Source organism: Erinaceus europaeus, chromosome 7 (assembly GCF_950295315.1).
Source record: "Erinaceus europaeus chromosome 7, mEriEur2.1, whole genome shotgun sequence".
NCBI classification, from domain to species: domain Eukaryota; kingdom Metazoa; phylum Chordata; class Mammalia; order Eulipotyphla; family Erinaceidae; genus Erinaceus; species Erinaceus europaeus.
The window spans coordinates 43,903,941-43,923,228 of NC_080168.1; the positions used below are offsets into that span (position 1 = coordinate 43,903,941).

General features: G+C 41.8%; 1 protein-coding gene across 3 annotated transcripts in view; it reads right to left on the reverse strand.

Moving 5' to 3' along the window:
• Window positions 1–19,288, reverse strand: part of ALDH1L2 (aldehyde dehydrogenase 1 family member L2) — a 72,103-nt gene that overhangs the window by 17,305 nt on the left and 35,510 nt on the right. For all 3 annotated transcript variants that reach the window (XM_060194319.1, XM_007533032.3, XM_060194320.1), the window contains 7 exons: window positions 16,433–16,583; window positions 15,316–15,386; window positions 15,126–15,231; window positions 12,660–12,747; window positions 10,442–10,535; window positions 6,000–6,099; window positions 2,902–3,000 (listed from right to left, as the gene is read on the reverse strand). In XM_060194319.1, coding sequence (XP_060050302.1) covers window positions 2,902–3,000; window positions 6,000–6,099; window positions 10,442–10,535; window positions 12,660–12,747; window positions 15,126–15,231; window positions 15,316–15,386; window positions 16,433–16,583 — 709 coding nt within the window. The remainder of the gene's footprint in view (window positions 1–2,901; window positions 3,001–5,999; window positions 6,100–10,441; window positions 10,536–12,659; window positions 12,748–15,125; window positions 15,232–15,315; window positions 15,387–16,432; window positions 16,584–19,288) is intronic.

Genomic DNA, 19,288 nt, shown 5'->3' on the forward strand with positions numbered 1-19,288 from the left:
TCTGTAACTATGTCAGAAAGTAGTTCTAAAATATAAGGACTGTGTTGTTTTTTTTAATATTGCCATAACATGAAAACACAAATTCAAAAAGATATTGCACCCCTATGTACATGAAATATGGAAGCAAACTAAATGCCCAACAGCAAACAATTAGATAGAGAAGTTCTGGGAGATGGCAGAGGGTAGATAGCATAATAGGCATGCAAAGAGACTCTAATGACTGAGGCTCCAAAGTCCCAGGTTCAATCCCATGCACCAGTCATAAACCAGAGCTGATCAGTTCTCTGGTAAAAAAAAAAAAAAAAAAAAAAAAAAGTTCTGGGGGATATATTCAATGTAATACTATTATGTAATTCTAAAAGATGAGACTGTATAAGTTAGAACAAAATAAACTGGAGGTGATCATGCTAAGTGAAATAAGTCAAGAGTACACCTTACACAGGCTCTTGTGCTATGAATATATATGGGCCCTAGGTTAGATTGATGGGATAAACAACTTATTGCATTTATTTATTTTCTTTAAGTTTGGTAGCTCCTCTCTGTCCTTATCCAGCTTTCTAGCCCTATTCTCAACTCTGAGGCCTTCTTCCCAGATAATATTTTTTAGGTCATCTGCATGTTAACTATCAAGCTCAAGCAAAAATTACTAGTTTTGAGTCCCTAGGAACATACCTAAAATAGGCTTCCCAGCTTCTATCCATCCTAGGATCCCTATTGTCATCTGCTTTATTCCTACTTTATGGTTCCTGTTCATCAATCACTCTGTACTGCTCTATATCTTACTTCATTTTGGCCACCAAGTTGCAGATGCTACTATAATTCCATCCTGACCTCCCTGGGCAGACAACCTCACCAATGTGTCCTAGAACCTCACCTCCCCAGAGCCCTGTCCCACTAGAGAAAGATAGAAACAGGCTGGGGGTACGGATTAACCTGCCAACGTCCATGTCCAGTGGAGACAGAATCTGGACCTCCCACCTTCTGTACCCCATAAAGAATTTTGGTCCTTGCTTCCATAGGGGGAGAAATGTTAAGGGAAGATGACCAGAGGGCTCTGAACTCCAATTCCATCAGGACCCGAAGAGAGAAGAATAAAAAGAGGAAGAAAATTCAGAAGTAGTTAGTAACAGGTATAAATGTGATTTATAAAGGAAGAGAAGGCAGGGCTACAGAAAACAAAAGGGCAATACATATAAATATAGATAGCTAGTTACAGAAATAGTAGTCAATCCGTATTTGTGACCTTGGGAGAATTTTTGCAGTTTGTGGTGGGAACAGTGGGGAATTATACCCCTGTTATCTCAAAATTTTGTAAATCAATTAAGTCACTAATAAAAATTTCAAAAGATTTTTAAAAATATTTTATTTTATTTATTTATTCCCTTTTGTTGCCCTTGTTGTTTTATTGTTGTAGTTATTATTGTTGTTGTCGTCGTTGTTGGATAGGACAGAGAGAAATGGAGAGAGGAGGGGAAGACAGAGAGGAGGAGAGAAAGATAGACACCTGCAGACCTGCTTCACCGCCTGTGAAGCGACTCCCCTGCAGGTGGGGAGCCGGGGTTCGAACCGGGATCCTTATGCCGGTCCTTGTGCTTTGCGCCACCTGCGCTTAACCCGCTGCGCTACAGCCCGACTCCCTCAAAAGATTTTTAAAAAAGAAGTATATTAAGAAGCAAAAGACAACTACCAAATGACTTCACTCATGTAGGATGTAGAAAACTAAAACAAAGAACTTACAGGGGGTTGGGTAGTAGCACAGCGGGTTAAGAGCACATGGCAGAAAGCACAAGGACTGGCTTAAAGATCCCAGTTCGAGCCCCAGGCTCCCCACCTGCAGGGGGTTCTCTTCACAAGCGGTGAAGCAGGTCTGCAGGTGTCTTTCTCTCCCCCTCTGTCTTCCCTTCCTCTCTCAGTTTTTCTCTGTCCTATCCAACAACAATGACAGCAGTGACAATAATAACAATCACAACAACAACGATAAAACAACAAGGGCAACAAAAGGGGAAAAATAGCCTCCAGGAGCAGTGGATTCATGGTGCAGGCACCGAGCCCCAGCGATAACCCTGGAGGCAAAATAAATAAGTAAAATAAATTTAAAAATTTAAAAAAAGAACAGAAAACAATGGTAACTCATAGAACAGAAGGGAAAACACAAAGCAGAACTTGGACTGGGTTTGGTGTATTGCACCAAAGTAAAAGACTCTGGGGTGTGGGGAAGGGTTCAGGTCCTAGAGAATGATGACAGAGGAGGACCTAGTGGGGGTTGTGTTGTTATGTGGAGAACTGAGAAAGATTACATATGTATAAACTATTGTATTTTACTGTGGACTGTAAACCATTAATCCTCCAATAAAGAAATAAATAAAAGTGGGGGAAAAAGCACTGCTAACTCAACTGTTAGATTTTGTGAGAACTATGGTGGTTATCAGGAATTGGGGACAGTTACACAGAACATCTGTGGAGGATCTGGTGACCTACACACTACTGTATAAAATTATACACTTGAAACCTTTTAATTCTGTAAAACACTGTTAAACCACTAATAATTGTTACAGTGACTAGAGAAATGGCTCAACTAACTGGTAAAGTGATGGACTCACCTGCCTGAGGTTCCTGGTTTAATCCTCAGCACTAAATGTGCCATAGTTTCCTTCTCTCTCTCTTTTTCTCTCACATATGTAATCAATCAAATACTTAAAATAACATTGTTATTGTGCTTTTTAAAAAAAAATTATCAGAGTACTTCTCAGCTCTGGCTTACAGGAGTGCTAGGGATTGAACTTGGGACTTAAAGTCATAGTCCTTACACCACACCTAAAGACTCATTACAAATGTCAGGAGTACACTTTGGGTCAAAGCACTTTCTCTGCAAGTCCAAGGGCAAATCTGAAGCTGCCTTACCACTCTTGTCACAAATTCATCGTGGATAGATTCTTCTACAAACAAGCGACCAGCTGCAATGCAATTCTCTCCTTTGTTGAAAAACACGGCTCCCATACCCTTTGACAGCAGAAGAGGAAAATATGTAAGTCAGGACTGTCATGAAATTGCAAAACACAGAGATGAAGTCACAGAAGGAATTGGCCTACTTAGCAATGGCCTAGTTAGTGATGAGAACTGCTCAGAGATAGTTGATTATTGATTATACTGGGAAATAGGAATCTAGCTTTGATCTCTTTCTTTTTATTTTATGTTTTAAAGATTTTAAAAAATATTTATTTAGTTCCTTTTTGTTGCCTTTGTTGTTTTGTTGTTGTAGTTATTACTGCTGTTAATGTCATCATCGTTGGATAGGGCAGAGAAATGGAGAGAGGAGGGGAAGACAAAGAAGGGGAGAGAAAGATAGAAACCTGCAGACCTGTTTCACTGCCTGTTAAGCGACTCCCCTGCAGGTGGGCAGCCAGGGGCTCAAACCGGGATCCTCACGCCAGTCCTTGCGCTTTGCGCCACGTGCACTTAACCTGCTGCACTACCACCCGACTCCCGATCTCTCTCTTTCAAGGGATTTTGTTTTTCCTTTATTCCTTTTGTATAATGAGCACTGTTTAAAAGAGTACAATAGGAAAAAAAATTAAATGTCTAACAATAAGGACATACCTCCAAGGACAAAGTTGGTGCTGCAAGTCTATCTTACCCTATCCATTTCAAAGTAACAGATATCTACCAAACTCTGCTTTTTCTGCATTTGTTTTTAAAGATTATTTATTTATTTATTTATTTATTTATTTATTTATTTATTTATTTACAAGAGAAAAATAAAACCAGAGCACCACTCTGCCACATGCAATGAATGCCAAGGATAGAACTCAGAATCTCATCTTGAGAATCCAATGCCTACATAGAAGAATACATTGGTGAAACATTTCAGGAACTTCATATTAAAGATATATTTAGAGATTCCACCCCATGGGCAAGCAAAACAAAAACAAGAATGAATAAATGGGACTATATCAAATTGAAAAACTTCTACACATCAAAAGAAAATTCCATAAGGATAAACCGTAAATGTAGCAAATGGGAAAAGATATTTGCACAGTACACTTCAGACAAGTGGGTGATATCAAACATGTAGAAAGAACTCATAACATCTCACTCTGAAGAAAAAGAACAGCCCAATTAAAATATGGGCAGAAGATATGAATAGACAGTTCTCTAAAAAAAAAAAGGGGGGGTGTCGGGCGGTAGGTTAAGCGCACAGCAGGTTAAGCGCACATAGCGCAAAGCGCAAGGACCAGTATAAGGATCCCAGTTTGAGCCCACAGCTCCCCACCTGCAGGGGAGTCGCTTGACAGACGGTGAAGCAGGTCTGCAGGTGTCTGTCTTTTCTCTCCCCTTCTCTGTCTTCCCCTCCTCTCTCCATTTCTCTCTGTCCTATCCAACAACGATGACATCAAGAACAACAATAATAACTACAACAATAAAACAAGGGCAACAAAAGGGAAAATAAATAAATATTTTAAAAAATAGAAAAAAAAAGATACACACATTCCACAGACATATGTGGAAATGCTCCAATTCATTCATCATTGAGAAATGCAAATCAAAACCACAATGAGATTCCACCTCACACCTGTGAGAATGGGCTCTATCAATACAACAAGAGAAGATAAGTGTTGGAGAGGGTGTAGAGGGAGAGGAATTCTACTACACTGTTGGTGGGGGTGTAAATTGATGCATCCATTATGGAGAACAGTATAGAGAATCTTGGGGGCCCAACGGTAGCACAGTGGGTTAAGCACACATGGCACAAAGTGCAAGGACTGGTATAAGAATCCCAGTTTGAGCCCCTAGCTCCCCACCTGCAGAGGAGTCACCTCACAGGCAGTGAAGCAGGTCTGCAGGTGTCTATCTTTCTCTCCCCCTCTTTGTCTTTCCCTCCTCTCTCAATTTCTCTCTGTTGTATCCAACAACAATAACAACAAGGGCAATAAAATGGGGGAAATGGCCTCCAGGAGCAGTGGATTCGTAGTGCAGGCACCGAGCCCCAGCGACAACCCTGGAGGCAAATAAAAAAAAAGAGAGAGAGAGAGAGAATCCTTAAACAAATACAAATGGAAACACCTTATGAGTCAGCAATTCTACTACTAGGCATATACCCCAAAAGCATAATAACACTGATTCAAAGGGATATATGCACCCTCATGTTCATAGTGACTTTATGAACAATAGCAAAAACCTGGAAAACAACCAAAATGCCCTTCGACAAATGACTGGATAAAAAATATATATGGGACATATACTTAATGGAATATTATTCAGCAATAAAAAAAGATGATATTGTGTCCTTTGGAGTGGATGGAATTGGGGAAGATTATGCTCAGTGAAGCAAGTAAGGAGGGGAAGGACAACTACAGAATAGTTTCAATCGTATGCAGAATATAGAGACTTGAATATACGAACGTGGGGGGGGAAAGTCAACCTATATTTAAGACTGTGGGAGAACTATAGTGGCTATCTATGGGGCTGGGGATGAAGACACAGACCTTTGGTGACAGAAGTGATGAGAGAGGGGGAAAAAAGACTATATTGTAAACCATTAACCTCTCAATAAAAAAATAAGTAAGTTGGGGGGTAGATAGCATAATGATTATACAAAGAGACTGTCTCATGCCTGAGGCTTCAAAGACCCAGGTTCAACCCCTCATACCACCATAAGCCAGAGCTGAACAGTGCTCTGATAAAAATAATTAATTAAAAAGAGAGAAAATCCAATGTCCCATTCATTGTGCTACCTTGGCATCAATTTTCTGTAAATCATGATGCTTAGAGAGACTCTCCCTTAGCCACTACCCTGATCCATTTTTAAAAAACAATTTAAAGAGGTAAATTGTGAAGGTGTTATTTAAAAAATTAAGTTCTCAGGGTATTCTCTCTAAGCATATAGAGGATAGTTTCTAATTATGTATTTTTAAATGAAGTCTCATTTGGAGATTTCTGATAAGGAAGTGATCTGTGTTTTAGAAGCAGGCACCTAGTTTGTGGCTTAGACTGACTCTTACCATTCTCACAGCCTTGTCAAGTTCACAATCATTGAATATGATAAGTGGGGATTTGCCACCAAGTTCAAGGGAAACTTTCTTCAAGTTGCTCACAGCACAGCTAAAGAAAAATAAATTGGAAATGAACATTTAGTCTGTCGTTTTTTTTAACTGGGGATTAATGTTTTACAGTTGACAGTAGATACAATAATTGATACATGCATAACATTTCCCAGTTTTCCACATAACAATTCAACCCCCCACTAGGTCCTCTGCAATCATGTTCCAGGACCTAAACCCTCCCTCCTCACCCACTCCAGAGTCTTTTACTTTGGTGTAATACACCAACTCCAGTCCAAGTTCTACTTAGTGTTTTCCCTTCTGATCTTGTTTTTTGACTTCTGCCTGAGAGTGAGATCATCCCATAGTCATCCTTCTGTTTCTGACTTATTTCACTTAACATGATTCCTTCAAGCTTCAACCAAGATGGGCTGAAAAAGGTGAAATCACTATTTTTAATAGCTAAGTAGTTTTCCATTGTGTATATGTACCACAACTTGCTCAGCTACTCATCTTTTGTTGGACACCTGGGTTGCTTCCAGGTTTTGGCTATTACAAAGTGTGCTGCTATGAACATAGGTATACAAAGATCTTTTTGGATGGGTATGTTGGATTCCTTAGGATATATCTCCAGGAGAATTGTAGGATCATAGGGTAGGTCCACTTTCTAGCCTTCTAAGAGTTCTCCAGACTATTCTCCACAGTGGTTGGACCAATTTACATTCCCATCAGCAGTGCAGGAGGGTTCCTTTGACCCCACAACCACTCCAGCATTTGTTGCTGCTACCTTTCCTGATGTATGACATTCTCTCAGGAGTGATGTGGTATCTCATTGTTGTCTTAATTTGTCTGTCTTTTTTTTTTTTCTTTTAAAGATTTGTTTACTTATGAGAGAAAGAGAGAAAGGAAGAAAGGAAGGGAGAGAAAGAGAGAGAGAGAGAGATTGAGAGACCAGAGCATCACTCTGGTACATAAGATGGCAGAAATCAAACTTGGGACCTCATACTTGAAAAATCCAACACTTTGCCCACTTGTGTTGCTCTCTTGTGTTTTTATATTTTTTTGTAGGTGCTTGGCAAATTCAATTTTTTTAAATTTTTATTTATAAAATGGAAATACTGACAAGGCCATAGGATAAGAGGGGTACAATTCCACACAATTCCCACCACCAGAGCTCCATATCCCATCTCCTCCCCTGATAGCTTCCCTATTCTTTATCTCTCTGGGAGTATGGACCCAGGGTCATTATGTGGTGCAGAAGGTGGAAAGTCTGGCTTCTGTAATTGCTTCCCTGCTGAACATGGGCATTGACAGCTTGTGTTTTTATTTTATCTTATCTTATTTTATTTTATTTTTCTCTTGTGTTTTTAAATAACCACTTGGAATGGGAAACAAATCTCAAAGATGTTAAACCAATTCAAGACAAAGTATGAATGATAGATATTTGTCAAAAGTGAATTGTGAACACAATAGAGTTTATATTATTCTGAGTGTCTCATATATATTAGAAAATGTTTTGTAGCTGGGTGGTGGTGCACTGAATTGAACACACATATGGCTAAGTGCAAAGACCCGGGTTCAAGACCTTGGTCTCCACCTGTAGTGAGAAACCTTCGAGCAGTGAAGCAGGGCTGTAGGTCTCTTTTCCTCTCTCCCTATCTATGTCTCCTTCCCCTCTCAATTTCTCTGTCCTATCAAGAAATAAGTAACTTTAAACAATATTTTTAAAAGATTTATAAAACAGAGGCTGGGTGGTGGTGCACCTGGTTGAGTGCACATGTTACAGTGCGCAAGGACCCAGGTTCAAGTCCCTGGTCCCCACCTAAAGCAGGTCTGCAGGTGTCTCTCTGTCTCTCTCCCTTTCTGTCTTCCCCTCCCCTCTTGATTTCTGGCTGTCTCTATCAAATAAATAAAGACAATAAAAATATTTTTAAAAATAAAGATTTATAAAACAGAAAATGCGTGTAACAACAGTGTTGGTTTTTTTTTTTTTTTTTAATGTTGTGGTCACATAGTTAAAGATCCTCATAATTAAATTTAGGGGGTTGGGTGGTGGTGCATGCAGTTAAGTGCACATATTACCAAGTGCAAGGTCCTGGGTTTGACTCCCCCACTCCCTACTGTGGGGAATGGGCCCTCTGTCCAGGAAGTCCAGACCATTGTCTCCATGAGAGTCTGAGTGGATTCACCTCAAATTCACCCCCTCTCCTGGGGGAGAAGTTAGGCAGGTTCCTTCTGAGCTCATGAACTTGTGATGGATGGGCTTCCCCGGACAGGGTACCTTTCTATACATGCTACTCCATCCCCTTAAAACAAAGGCCATGAATTATTGTGTATGGCTGACTTGAAACCCACTGCAAATATCCTGATTTTACTCAAGTGCTCTCTTCCCCCCCTGCCCTCAAGTGCCTGTAATTTACCCTCAGAGAAAAATGCATTGTGAGCTCATGGCCAAGCCTTATGTGGTAACTTTACAGTTGTGATCAAATACTTTGTAGGTCAAGATGTAACTATATATTGTGTTTGGGTTAATGATTATCTCAACTTTCTCTCTGGACTATGGGTATGTCTGCTTGCTTGTATCCCTTAATAAGTAAGTCGACCCTCAGAGGCTTCTCCCGGAGCTGGCCAAGTCTGGTATGACTTTCCTCTCCGCACACATCACCCTCCACACTAGAGCCACCCTGTGACCCCCAGGGGCCGCTCTGATCCCCAGCCACTGCTGGCCAGGGAGGCAGGGGACCTGGAGTGACCCACACCCTACCTTTAGTATGTCCACTTCACAAGTGGTAAAACATTTCTACAGGTCTCTACCTTTTTCTCCCTCCCTCTATCTCCCTGTCCTCTCTCAATTTCTCTCTGTCTTATCTAATAAAACATAGAAAGAAAAAAAATTGGGAAAAATGGCCACCAGGAATGGTGGGTTCATAGCACTGGCACAGAACCACAGTGATAACCCTGGTGGCAATTAAAAATAATAATAAATACTTAAAAAGTAAATTTAGATCTCTTGGGTTCAAGGATTCTGTCTTAACACAAAGACTTGGCAAGGGATTGAGACTCCAACCAGATTACCAAAGCACTGAAACATTTAACAACTTCTGGAAGCACATTGTTTATTTTTTTCTTTCAAAAATATTATTATTAAAAATATTTTTGGGACAGGGCAAGGTTACATGCATTGCCATGACTAAGGACCTAAGTTCAAGCTACTTATTCCTACCTGCCAGAGAGAAGCTTCCTGAGTCATGAAGCAGGGCTTATGACTTATTCTCTCTCTGGTGCCTCCCTCAAGTTCTCTCCTCTATTCAATAAATAAATAACATCAAAAAATAAAACTTTAAAAAAATATGTCCAAACATGCAAATAGAAGAAAAAAGCAGCAAAACTTCATTTTACAGCTCAATGACCATTGTTTGTTTTGGATCATTTTAATATATATGTGTTTCTGGCTTGTGTGCTGCCATTCTTCCTGCCTTATCTGACAAAGTTGGACTCACTCAGCAGAGACATGAACATGACTATACTGCTATGCTGATGTTTTATCTACTGCCTTATGTTAACATCTAGAATGCTTGCAATTTTTAAGAACTAATGTATTATTGGTTTTTAGGAATTTGCTTTACAAATAACTCAGATTTCTCACTTATCTGTTGTTTTTGGGACTTACCCTCCCAAAACATCTATATCTATGACAAGTCTAGAAATTACTTTGTGCTACATTATCCTGGCTATGAGGAGGGTATAGCATTTCAGTATCTAGTGCTACTTTTCTTTTATTATTTATTTATTTTGGTTTCAAAAGTATTTGGCTTTGGAAAAGTATTTCATTACATGCAAAGATCATGACTAGCATATTCCTCTTTTTTTTTTAATCTATAGGGTTCTCTTTTTTTCTTTTTTTAATATTTTATTTATTTATTTATTTATTCATTTATGAGAAAGACAGGAGGAGAGAAAAATAACCAGACATCACTTTGGCACATGTGCTGCTGGTAATCAAACTCCAGACCACATGCTTGAGAGTCCAAAGCCTCATTACTGCGCCACCTCCCAGACCACCCTGGTTATCTTTCTATTGTTGTTGTTGTTGCTGCTGCTGTTATTGGCTAGGACAGAGAGAAATTGAGAGAGAAGGGGAAGACAGAGAGGGAGAGAGAAATAAAGACACTTGCAGACCTGCTTCACCACTTGTGAAGCAACCCCCTGCAGGTGGGGAGCTGGGGGGCTCAAACAGACACCCTTGCGCATTTCACTATGTACACTTAACTCCTGTGCTACTGCCCGCCCCACCCTGCCCCCGCATATTCCTCTTCTGTCTTGGTTGTGGTTCTCCTCTCTTCAAAGTCACCCTTAATTTGAAAAATCAAAACACACACATTTAACAGGAGTAACACCCATACCTCTTCATGATCTGTTTACCAATAGGCGTAGAGCCTGTGAAACCAAGCTTGCGGATATCAGGGTGTTCAGAAAGACGTTGTCCTGCCACACCACCTGCAGCATCAAGGAATACAAGATTAATCAAGGTCAAGGAGACAGCACAGTGGTTATGCAAAAAACTTTCATGCCTGAGGCTCCGAGATCTCAGTTTTAATTCCAGCATCACCATAAACCAGATCTGAGCAGTGCTTTGGAAAGCAAACAAACAAATACCAAACACACAGACATGCAAAATGACCAGTCAAGTGGTACTCAAAATCTTGGGGCTAGGTGGTGGTGTGCCCAATTGAACACAAGAATCCAAGTTCCAGTCCTGGGTCCCCACCTGCAGGAGGGAAGCCTCAAAGTGGTGAAGCAGTGTTGCAGGTGTCTTTCCTGTCCCTCTTTATCTCTCCCTCTCTACCACTCCTCCTCCTCTCAATTTCTCTTCGTTTTATCAAAGACAAGAAAGAAAAAAAATAAATGAAAAGAAAAAAATAGCTACTAGGAGTGGCAGATTTGTTATAACAAAGCCCCAGCAATAGCCGAAGCAAAAAAAAAAAAAAAAATATATATATATATATATAGATAGATAGATAGAGAGATAGAGAGAGAGAGAGAGAGAGAGGGAGAGGCAGATTTCTTAGATCCAGTTAGCTAAGTTCAGCACTTCCTTTATGAATTATGAGCAGACAAAAATCTCAATAATAGCCCCCTAAAGGATGGGTAAATCAGGCTGGGAAGACAGCATAATGATGATGCAAAAAACATGCATGGGGGCTAGGTGGTGGCGCACCTGGTTGAGTGCACATGTTACAGTGCACAAGGAACTGGGTATGAGCCCCTGGTCCTACCTGCATGGGGAAAGCTTTTTGAGTGGTAAAGCAGTGCTACAGGTGTCTCTGTCTCTCTTCCTCTCTATCTCTCCCTTCCCTCTCAATTTCCGACTGTTTCTATCCAATAAATAAAAAAAGATAAAAAATTAAAAGAAAAAAAAAGACATTCATGCTTGAGGCTCTGAAGTCCCAGGTTCAATCCCCAGCACCAATATAAGCCAAAGCTGAGCAGTGCTGGGAAGTGGGGGGTGGCAGTAGCGGGGGGGAATGAATAAACCTTGGGATTAAAAAAAATTATTAAAACAAGGGCAGGAGTCAGGTAGTAGCACAGAGGGTTAAATGCACGTGGCATGAAGCACAAGGACTGGTTTAAGGATCTCGGTTCGAGCCTCCGGATCCCCATCTGCAGGGGAGTCGCTTCACAGGCGGTGAAGCAGGTCTGCAGGTGTCTATCTTTCTCTCCCTCTGTCTTCCCCTTCTCTCTCCATTTCTCTCTGTCCTATTCAACAAAGACGACATCAGTAACTACAACAATGAAAAACAACAAAAGCAACAAAAGAGAAAATAAATATAAAAAAACAAGGGCAACAAAAGGAATAAATAAATATTAAAATAGATAAATAAAAATAATTATCTTTATTTATTTTATATAGATAGCCAGAAATTGAGGAGGATATAGAGAGTGAGAGAGACAGAGAGACACCTGCAGCCTTGCTTTACCATCTTTTTTTTTTTTCCTCCAGGGTTATTGCTGGGGCCTAGTGCCTGCACTATGATCCACTGCTCCTGGAGGCCATTTTCTCCCATTTTGTTGCCATTATTGTTATTGTTGCCATTGATATTGTTGTTGTTGAATAGAACAGAGAGAAATTGAAAGAGGAGGGGAAGACAAAGAGGAGGGACAGATAGACACCTGCAGACCTGCTTCACTGCTTGTGAAATGACTCCCCTGCAGGTGGGGAGCCGGGGGCTCAAACCGGGGTCCTTACGCTGGTCCTTGCACTTTGCACCACCTGCACTTAACCCACTGCTCTACCACCAGACACCCACTTTTTACCACTTTTGAAGAAGCCTTTCTCCTGCAGGTGGGGGCTGGGGGCTTGAACCTGGGTCTTTGTGCATTGTAGCTAATGTGGTCAACTGGTGCACCAGTACCCAGCCCCTAAACCTTGATTTTTTTTCATTTTCCAAGATTTGGCATAGCAACATATGGTGAGTGCATTTATCACTAAGTGTTGTTTCATAAACTATCTTAAGTATTAACAGAGTTATAATTCAAGACAAGATAGCAGTGGGCAAACAGCCACTCAGCGGTCCCTGCCCCTCTCATTAGTGCTAGAAAGCAGGTCATCTGAGGGCTTACCTGAGCCTGGAATGATGTTGATGACGCCCTTTGGGAAGCCAGCTTGAACGGAGAGCTCTGCAAACTTCAAAGCCGTCAGGGGTGTGACCTGAAAGAGATCAGACAGCAATTATCTTCCAGGACTCTGCCCAGCCCTTTCCGTGGTGCCCAGCTTTCTCCTTGGGCTGCAATGGAGCTTGTTTTGGTTTGTTTTTCCCTTTAATTGTGTGTTATTTGGATTTTGATTTGTTTTCAGACTTAAAACAAAGTGGCAAAAATAGCTCAAGCATTTTTTCCCCCTTTTTCTTTGATAGAGGAGAGGAAGAAAGATAGAAAACAGCACAGTTCTACTTCTGGTGAAGCTTCCTCCTGCACATGGGGACTGAGGGATTGAACCCTGGTCCTCGAGTATGATGATATGTGCATACACATCATGGGTGTGCCAGTGCTCAGCCCCAACACAAAAACATTTTACCCTCAGTCTCCTGAACCATTTCCCTAGATCACACAAATAACTCTTAAATCATCCAGATTTCTCTGGAGTAACCACTTGGCTACATTTACTTTATCTTGCATATATAGCCAATATTAATTTAGGAAATATTATTTACAAGATTATTATTGTTAAGGTATATATATATATATACATATAGATAGATAGATAGATAGATCTTTTTTCTGAATATTTGAGTGAGATTCTTTCAAGCTCCCAGCACCGCCCCCCCATAGGGTGGAAGTTTCATGAATGGTGGACCAAGCTACAGGAACCTCTTTCTCCCTTTTTCACCCTATTTCTTATTTATCATAAAAATGATAATAATAGTAGTATAGGGCCAGGGGGGTAGTGCACCCAGTTAAGTGCATATTGTACTAAGCACAAGGACCCGAGCAAGGAAACAGGTTTGAACCCCTGCAGGGGGACACTTCACTAGTGGTGAAACATGTCTGCAGGTGCATGTCTCTCTCCCTCTCTATCTCTCCCTCCCCTCTCAATTTCTCTCTGTCCTATCCTATAAAATGGAAAAAAATGGCTGCAAGGAGCACTAGATTTTTAGTGCTGCACTGAGCCCTGGCGATAACCCTGGAGGCAAAAAAAGAAAAGAAAAAAGAGAAAAGAAATGAAAAAGTGACTGCTGGGAGTAGTAGACTGAATCCATCGTGCAGGCACAAAGCTCCATAAAAAACCCTTATGGCAGAGAGAAAGAAAGAAAGAGAAGAAAGAAAGAGGAGAAATAAAAAGAAAAGAGGGCACTGAGGCAGTGGCACAGCGGGTTAAGCACACATGGCGCCAAGCACAGGACTGTCGTAAGGATCCTAGTTTGAGCCCCCCAGCTCCCCACCTGCAGGGGGGTAGCTTCACAAGAGGTGAAGCAGGTCCGCAGGTGTCTATCTCTTCCTTTCTCTGTCTTTCCCTCCTCTCTCCATTTCTCTCTGTCCTATAGAACAATGACAACAATAACGACAACAGTAATAACAACAACAAAGGTAACAATAAGGGCAACAAAAGGGGAAAAAATGGCCTCCAGGAGCAGTGGATTCGTAGTGCAGGCACTAAGTGATAACCCAGGAGGCAAAAAAGAGAAAAGAAAAGATTCTTCTACATAAACACCGTACAATGATCAAATATCAGGAAATTAACAATTTTAGAATACCTAACCAGTAGACTTCATTCAGCTTCCATGACTTGTGCCAGTCATGTACTTTTTCTTTAAAAATAAAAAGATTCATTGCTTTATTTATTTCTGGTCTTTATTTTTTATTATATTGATTTATTTATTGGATAGAGACAGTCATAAATTGTGAGGGAAGTGGGAGACAGAGAGGGAGAGAGACAGAGAGACACCTGCAGCAAATGCTTCACCACTTGCAAAGCTCCCCCCCCCCTGCAGGTAGGGACTGGGGTCTCGAACCCAGGTCCTTGTGCATCGTAACATGTGTGCTCAACCAGGTGCATCACCACCTACCCCCCCAAGACATGTGCTTTTTATAGCCAAAGAACATCTGAAATTATGTACTACCTTTAGTATTAGCATGCCTGTAGTGCCCCCTTCATCTTGATGAGTTTTTGAATTTTCTATATAACAGCATTTTTTGTGGGTTTTGTGTGTGTGTGTGTGTGTGTGTGTGTGTGTGTGTGTGTGTGTGTTTGTAAATAGAGAAAGAGAGGCCACAGCACCAACACTTATTTCAACATGGTAGAGGCTAGACTCAAACCAGGATCATGCATATAGCAAAAACATATAGCACTGTCCAAGTGGGCTATTTCACCTGCCCACTACATTGTCACTTTTGCTAAGGTCTGGTCAGTTTTTCTTTCATGCAGTTCTCCTGCATCTGCGTTTTGGTGGCTACACCTGATGATTAACTATATACTTTTGGGAAGAATGTCATGGAAGTGATGCTGAGTTCTCTCAGTGTGAGAAGAAATACAAGGCATGTTTTTAAGTTAAGAGGAGAGGAAATTTGCACCTGGCCTCTTGAACTCACCTGTGCAGGCTTGAGCACTAAGGTGTTGCCAGCTGCCAAGCACGCGGCACTCTTCCATGCCAGCATCATCAGGGGGTAGTTCCAGGGGATGATGATGGCACACACCCTGTGGGGCAGAAAAGCGATATCCCAGTGGCCTCAAGCTAAGGACTCCTCCAAAGCTACCCAGACCCTTTCTCCCTTGTCTTACCCAAGTGGCTCCTTCTTGGTAAAGGTCAGATTGCGATTGGGACGGGCCTGGTTGATTGGAATGGTAGAGCCCTAAAGAAAATAGAAAAGAAAGGTTAATTCTTAATTTAACTCATTTGAATTAATGTGTTTAAAAGGGATGGAATTGGAGGTGATAGTGCCAAGTGAAGTAAGTAAGGAGGTGAAAGACAACTACTGAAAGGTTTCACTCATGTGGAATAATCTATAGAATTGAAACACATAAAATTGCAACAAAAAAAATGTAGCCAATCTGTCTCTATAACCTTGGGGGAATGATGGTGTTTATCTTTAGGGGCTTGGGGGCACAGAACTTTGGTGGTAGCAGTGAGTTTGAAACTATATCTCTATAATCTTATAAATCACTATTAACTCACCAATAAACAGATTTTTAAAGTGCAGTTAATCTCAAAGAATCTGTTTCTAGTCTGTCTCTCTTGCTTTTTCTTGCTGATATGCAAAGGTAGCATGTCAACTCCACTGGGTGAGTTATCTTCCAGTCCCACAGTTAGTCTGTCTAGATTAATCCTTGTTGGTCACTTTTCCTTTGTGGATTTGTTTTTCAGCTTCTTTGTTTGGTTTTATTTATTTATAGATTAGAGAGAGAAATTGAGAGGGGAAGGGAAGATAGAGGGGGAGAAAGACAGGGTGGAAGCAAAGCAGATTAAGCACACACAGCATGAAGCGCAAGAACCTCTGCAAAGATCTGGTTTCAGTCCCCCAGCTCCCCACCTGCAGGGGGGGCTGCCTTACAATCAGTGAAGCAGGTCTGCAGGGGTCTATCTTTCTCTCTCCCTCTCTGTCTTCCCCTCCTCTCTAGATTTTTCCCTTTCCTGTCCAATAAAGGAAAAAATGGCCACCAGAAGCAGTTGATTCATAGTGCTGGCACCAAGCCACAACAATAACCCCAGAGAGGGGGGAAAGAGGGAGAGAGACAGAGACCTGCAGACCTGCAGACCTGTTTCACTGCTTGCAAAACTTCCCTCCAGCAGGTATAGAATGAGGGCTTGAACCCAGGTCCTTGCACATGGTAACATGTGTGCTCAGCTAGGTGTACTACTACACAGCCATTGTGGATGAATTTGAACATTGGGATGTACCTGAATTTTGTCACACCAGCCAGCAAAGTATCTGAATGTCTGTACAGACATCCCGATGTGAGTCTTCAGAGCCAGGGTATAGACTGCCCCTGAGTCCAGGGCTTCGATGGTTGCCAGTTCTTCTTGGTTCTCTTCCAGCAGGTCTGCAAGTCTGCATGATCAGTGAAAGACATCCACTCAGCAAATAATGGTTGAGTTTCCACTATGGTGAAAGCACCATCCCAAGGACTCAGAATGTGATCCACAGACACTAAAGGAATAGCTTCATGAATAATTTGTTTCAAGAGAGCTACAGAGAAAAAGCAGAGGGTGTCATTGGGAGCCTGGAAAGTTTGCCTCCTAACTGTCTAAGAAGAACAGTGCTTGAGTCACAGTACTCCACAGCGATTGGTGATGGAGAACAGTGGATGTGGATGGGTCATAGGGTTTGCAAGATGTGAGAAAGCAGTCTACTCCACTTGGAAACCAAATAAACCTGTTTGTGACAGAAGAGAATTAAAACACAGGAACTCGGAGGGAAAAAAAGTTGGGGGCTGGGCACTGGCACTGGAGGTTAAATACACATAGCTCGAAGTGCAAAGAAGCTGGCATAAGGATCCTGGTTCAAGCCTCGGGTTCCTCACCTGCAGGGGGTCACTTCACAAGTGGTGAAGCACTTCTATAGGTGTCTTAATCTTTCTCTCCCCACCCCCCGTCTTCCCTTCCTCTCTCAATTTCTCTGTCCTATCCAACAACAACAGCAATAGCAACAATAACAACAACAATGGCAACAAAAATGGGGGGAGAAAGAAAAGAAAAAGTCAGCCCATCTCCAAGACCTTGGGAGGGTCACGGTGGTTATAGCTGAGAGAGTGAGGACACAGAACTTTGGTTGTGGGTGTGGTATAGGGAATCTAGTAAATCACTAATAAATAGTACCAAAAGAAAAGAAAGCCTAAAATGAGATTTGTTTTTGGAAACGATGGTGTGCTGGACAATCTCCATGTCATTACTGACTCCCTATCCTGCTTGATGATGGAAAGATGATCAGTATAGGAGACACCCTCTGGATCTCTGCCTCTTTTTATTTTCCTTTTTTAATGTTTATTTATTTATTTATTCCCTTTTGTCGTCCTTGTTATATTGTTGTAGTTATTGATGTCATTGTTGTTGGATAGGACAGAGAGAAATGGAGAGAGGAGGGAAGACAAAGAGGGAGAGAGTGCTTTGCACCACCTGCGCTTAACCCACTGCGCTACTGCCCGACTCCCTGTTTTCTTTTTTTTTAATACACACACACACACACACACACACACACACACATACACTTTTTTTTTTGCCTCCAAAGTTATCGCTGGGGTTCGGTGCCTGCACTACAAATCCACTGCTCCTGGCAGACATACACACTTTTAATAAGAGAGAAATATAAAGATAAAGAGGGGCCAGGTGGTGGCACACCTGGTTGAGCGCACATGTTACAATGTGCAAGGACCCAGGTTCTAGCCCCTGGTCCCCACCTGCAGGGGGAAAGCTTTGCAAGTGGTGAAGCAGGGTTGCAGGCGTCTCTCTCTCTCCCTCTCTATCTCCCCCTACCCTCTCAATTTCTGACTGTTTCTATCCAATAAATAAAGATAATTTTAAAAAAAAGATAAGGACACAGAGAGAAAGACCAGAGCACTGCTCAGCTCTGGTTTATGGTGGTTCTGGGGATTAAACCCAGGACCTCACAGCTTCAGGAATGAAAATCTTTGGCGTAACCATTATGTTGTCTCTCCAGCATGATCCCTGCCTTTTTCTTTTTCTTTCCTTCTTTCTTTCTTTCTTTCTTTCTTTCTTTCATTCTTCCTTCCTTCCTTCCTTCCTCCCTCCCTTCTTTCCTTCCTTCTTTCCTTCCTTCCTTTCTTTTTTTAGAATTTATTTATTTATGAGAAAGATAGGAGAGAAAGAACCAGTCATCACTCTGATACATGTGCTGCCAGGATCAAACTCAAGACCTCATGCTTGAGAGTCTAGTGCCTTAGCCACTGTGACACCTCTGGACCACGATCCCTGCCTTTTTCATGAGAGGCCAGTGGGGTCCACCCCCCAGGGGATGGAGAACCGAGGAGAAAGCAGCCAGGTTCTCCGTTCTTGTGGCTCCCTTGTTGATGAGCTGTGGTTCACAGCTGCTGTGCCCTTCCACCAGAACCCACTGCAGTGGGTGGGGTCTCCTCCTCCAGTACAGACCTCACCAGATCCCAGTAAGAGCACCTGTGGCCATGCAGGCCTTGTGTTATAGCGACTCTCCTCTTGGTCATCCCTGCCTAGGCACTTGGTTATTCTTTGTGGGATTCCCTTGACCTTATCCAAATCTTTGTAAATAGCCGTTAAGTAAACCTCTTTCTAGCAGGGACCCTAGTGGATGGAAGCCATGATACAGAAACACACACCTGCTGTGTGGTTTCCTATGTTGCACATGAGAATACATTATAATGGAGATGTGTACTAGAGATGAAAACTTGACAGGGCTAGCCAGTAGTGAAAGGTAGCAGATGTAAATCTTTAAAAGGCAGATCTGGGGAGTCAGGTGATAGTGCAGTGGGTTAAGCTTAGGTGGCAGAAAGTGCAAGGACCAGCGTAAGGATCCTGGTTCGAGCCCCCAGCTCCCCACCTGCAGGGGAGTCGCTTCACAGGTGGTGAAGCAGGTCTGCAGGTGTCTATCTTTCTCTCCCCCTCTCTGCCTTCCCCTCTTCTCTCCATTTCTCTTTGTCATATTCAGCAATGATGATATCAGTAACTACAACAATAAAACAACAAGGGCAACAAAAGGGAATAAATAAATAAATAAATATTTTTTTTAAAGGCAGATCTGGTGCCAGGTGCTGGTGCACCTGCTTG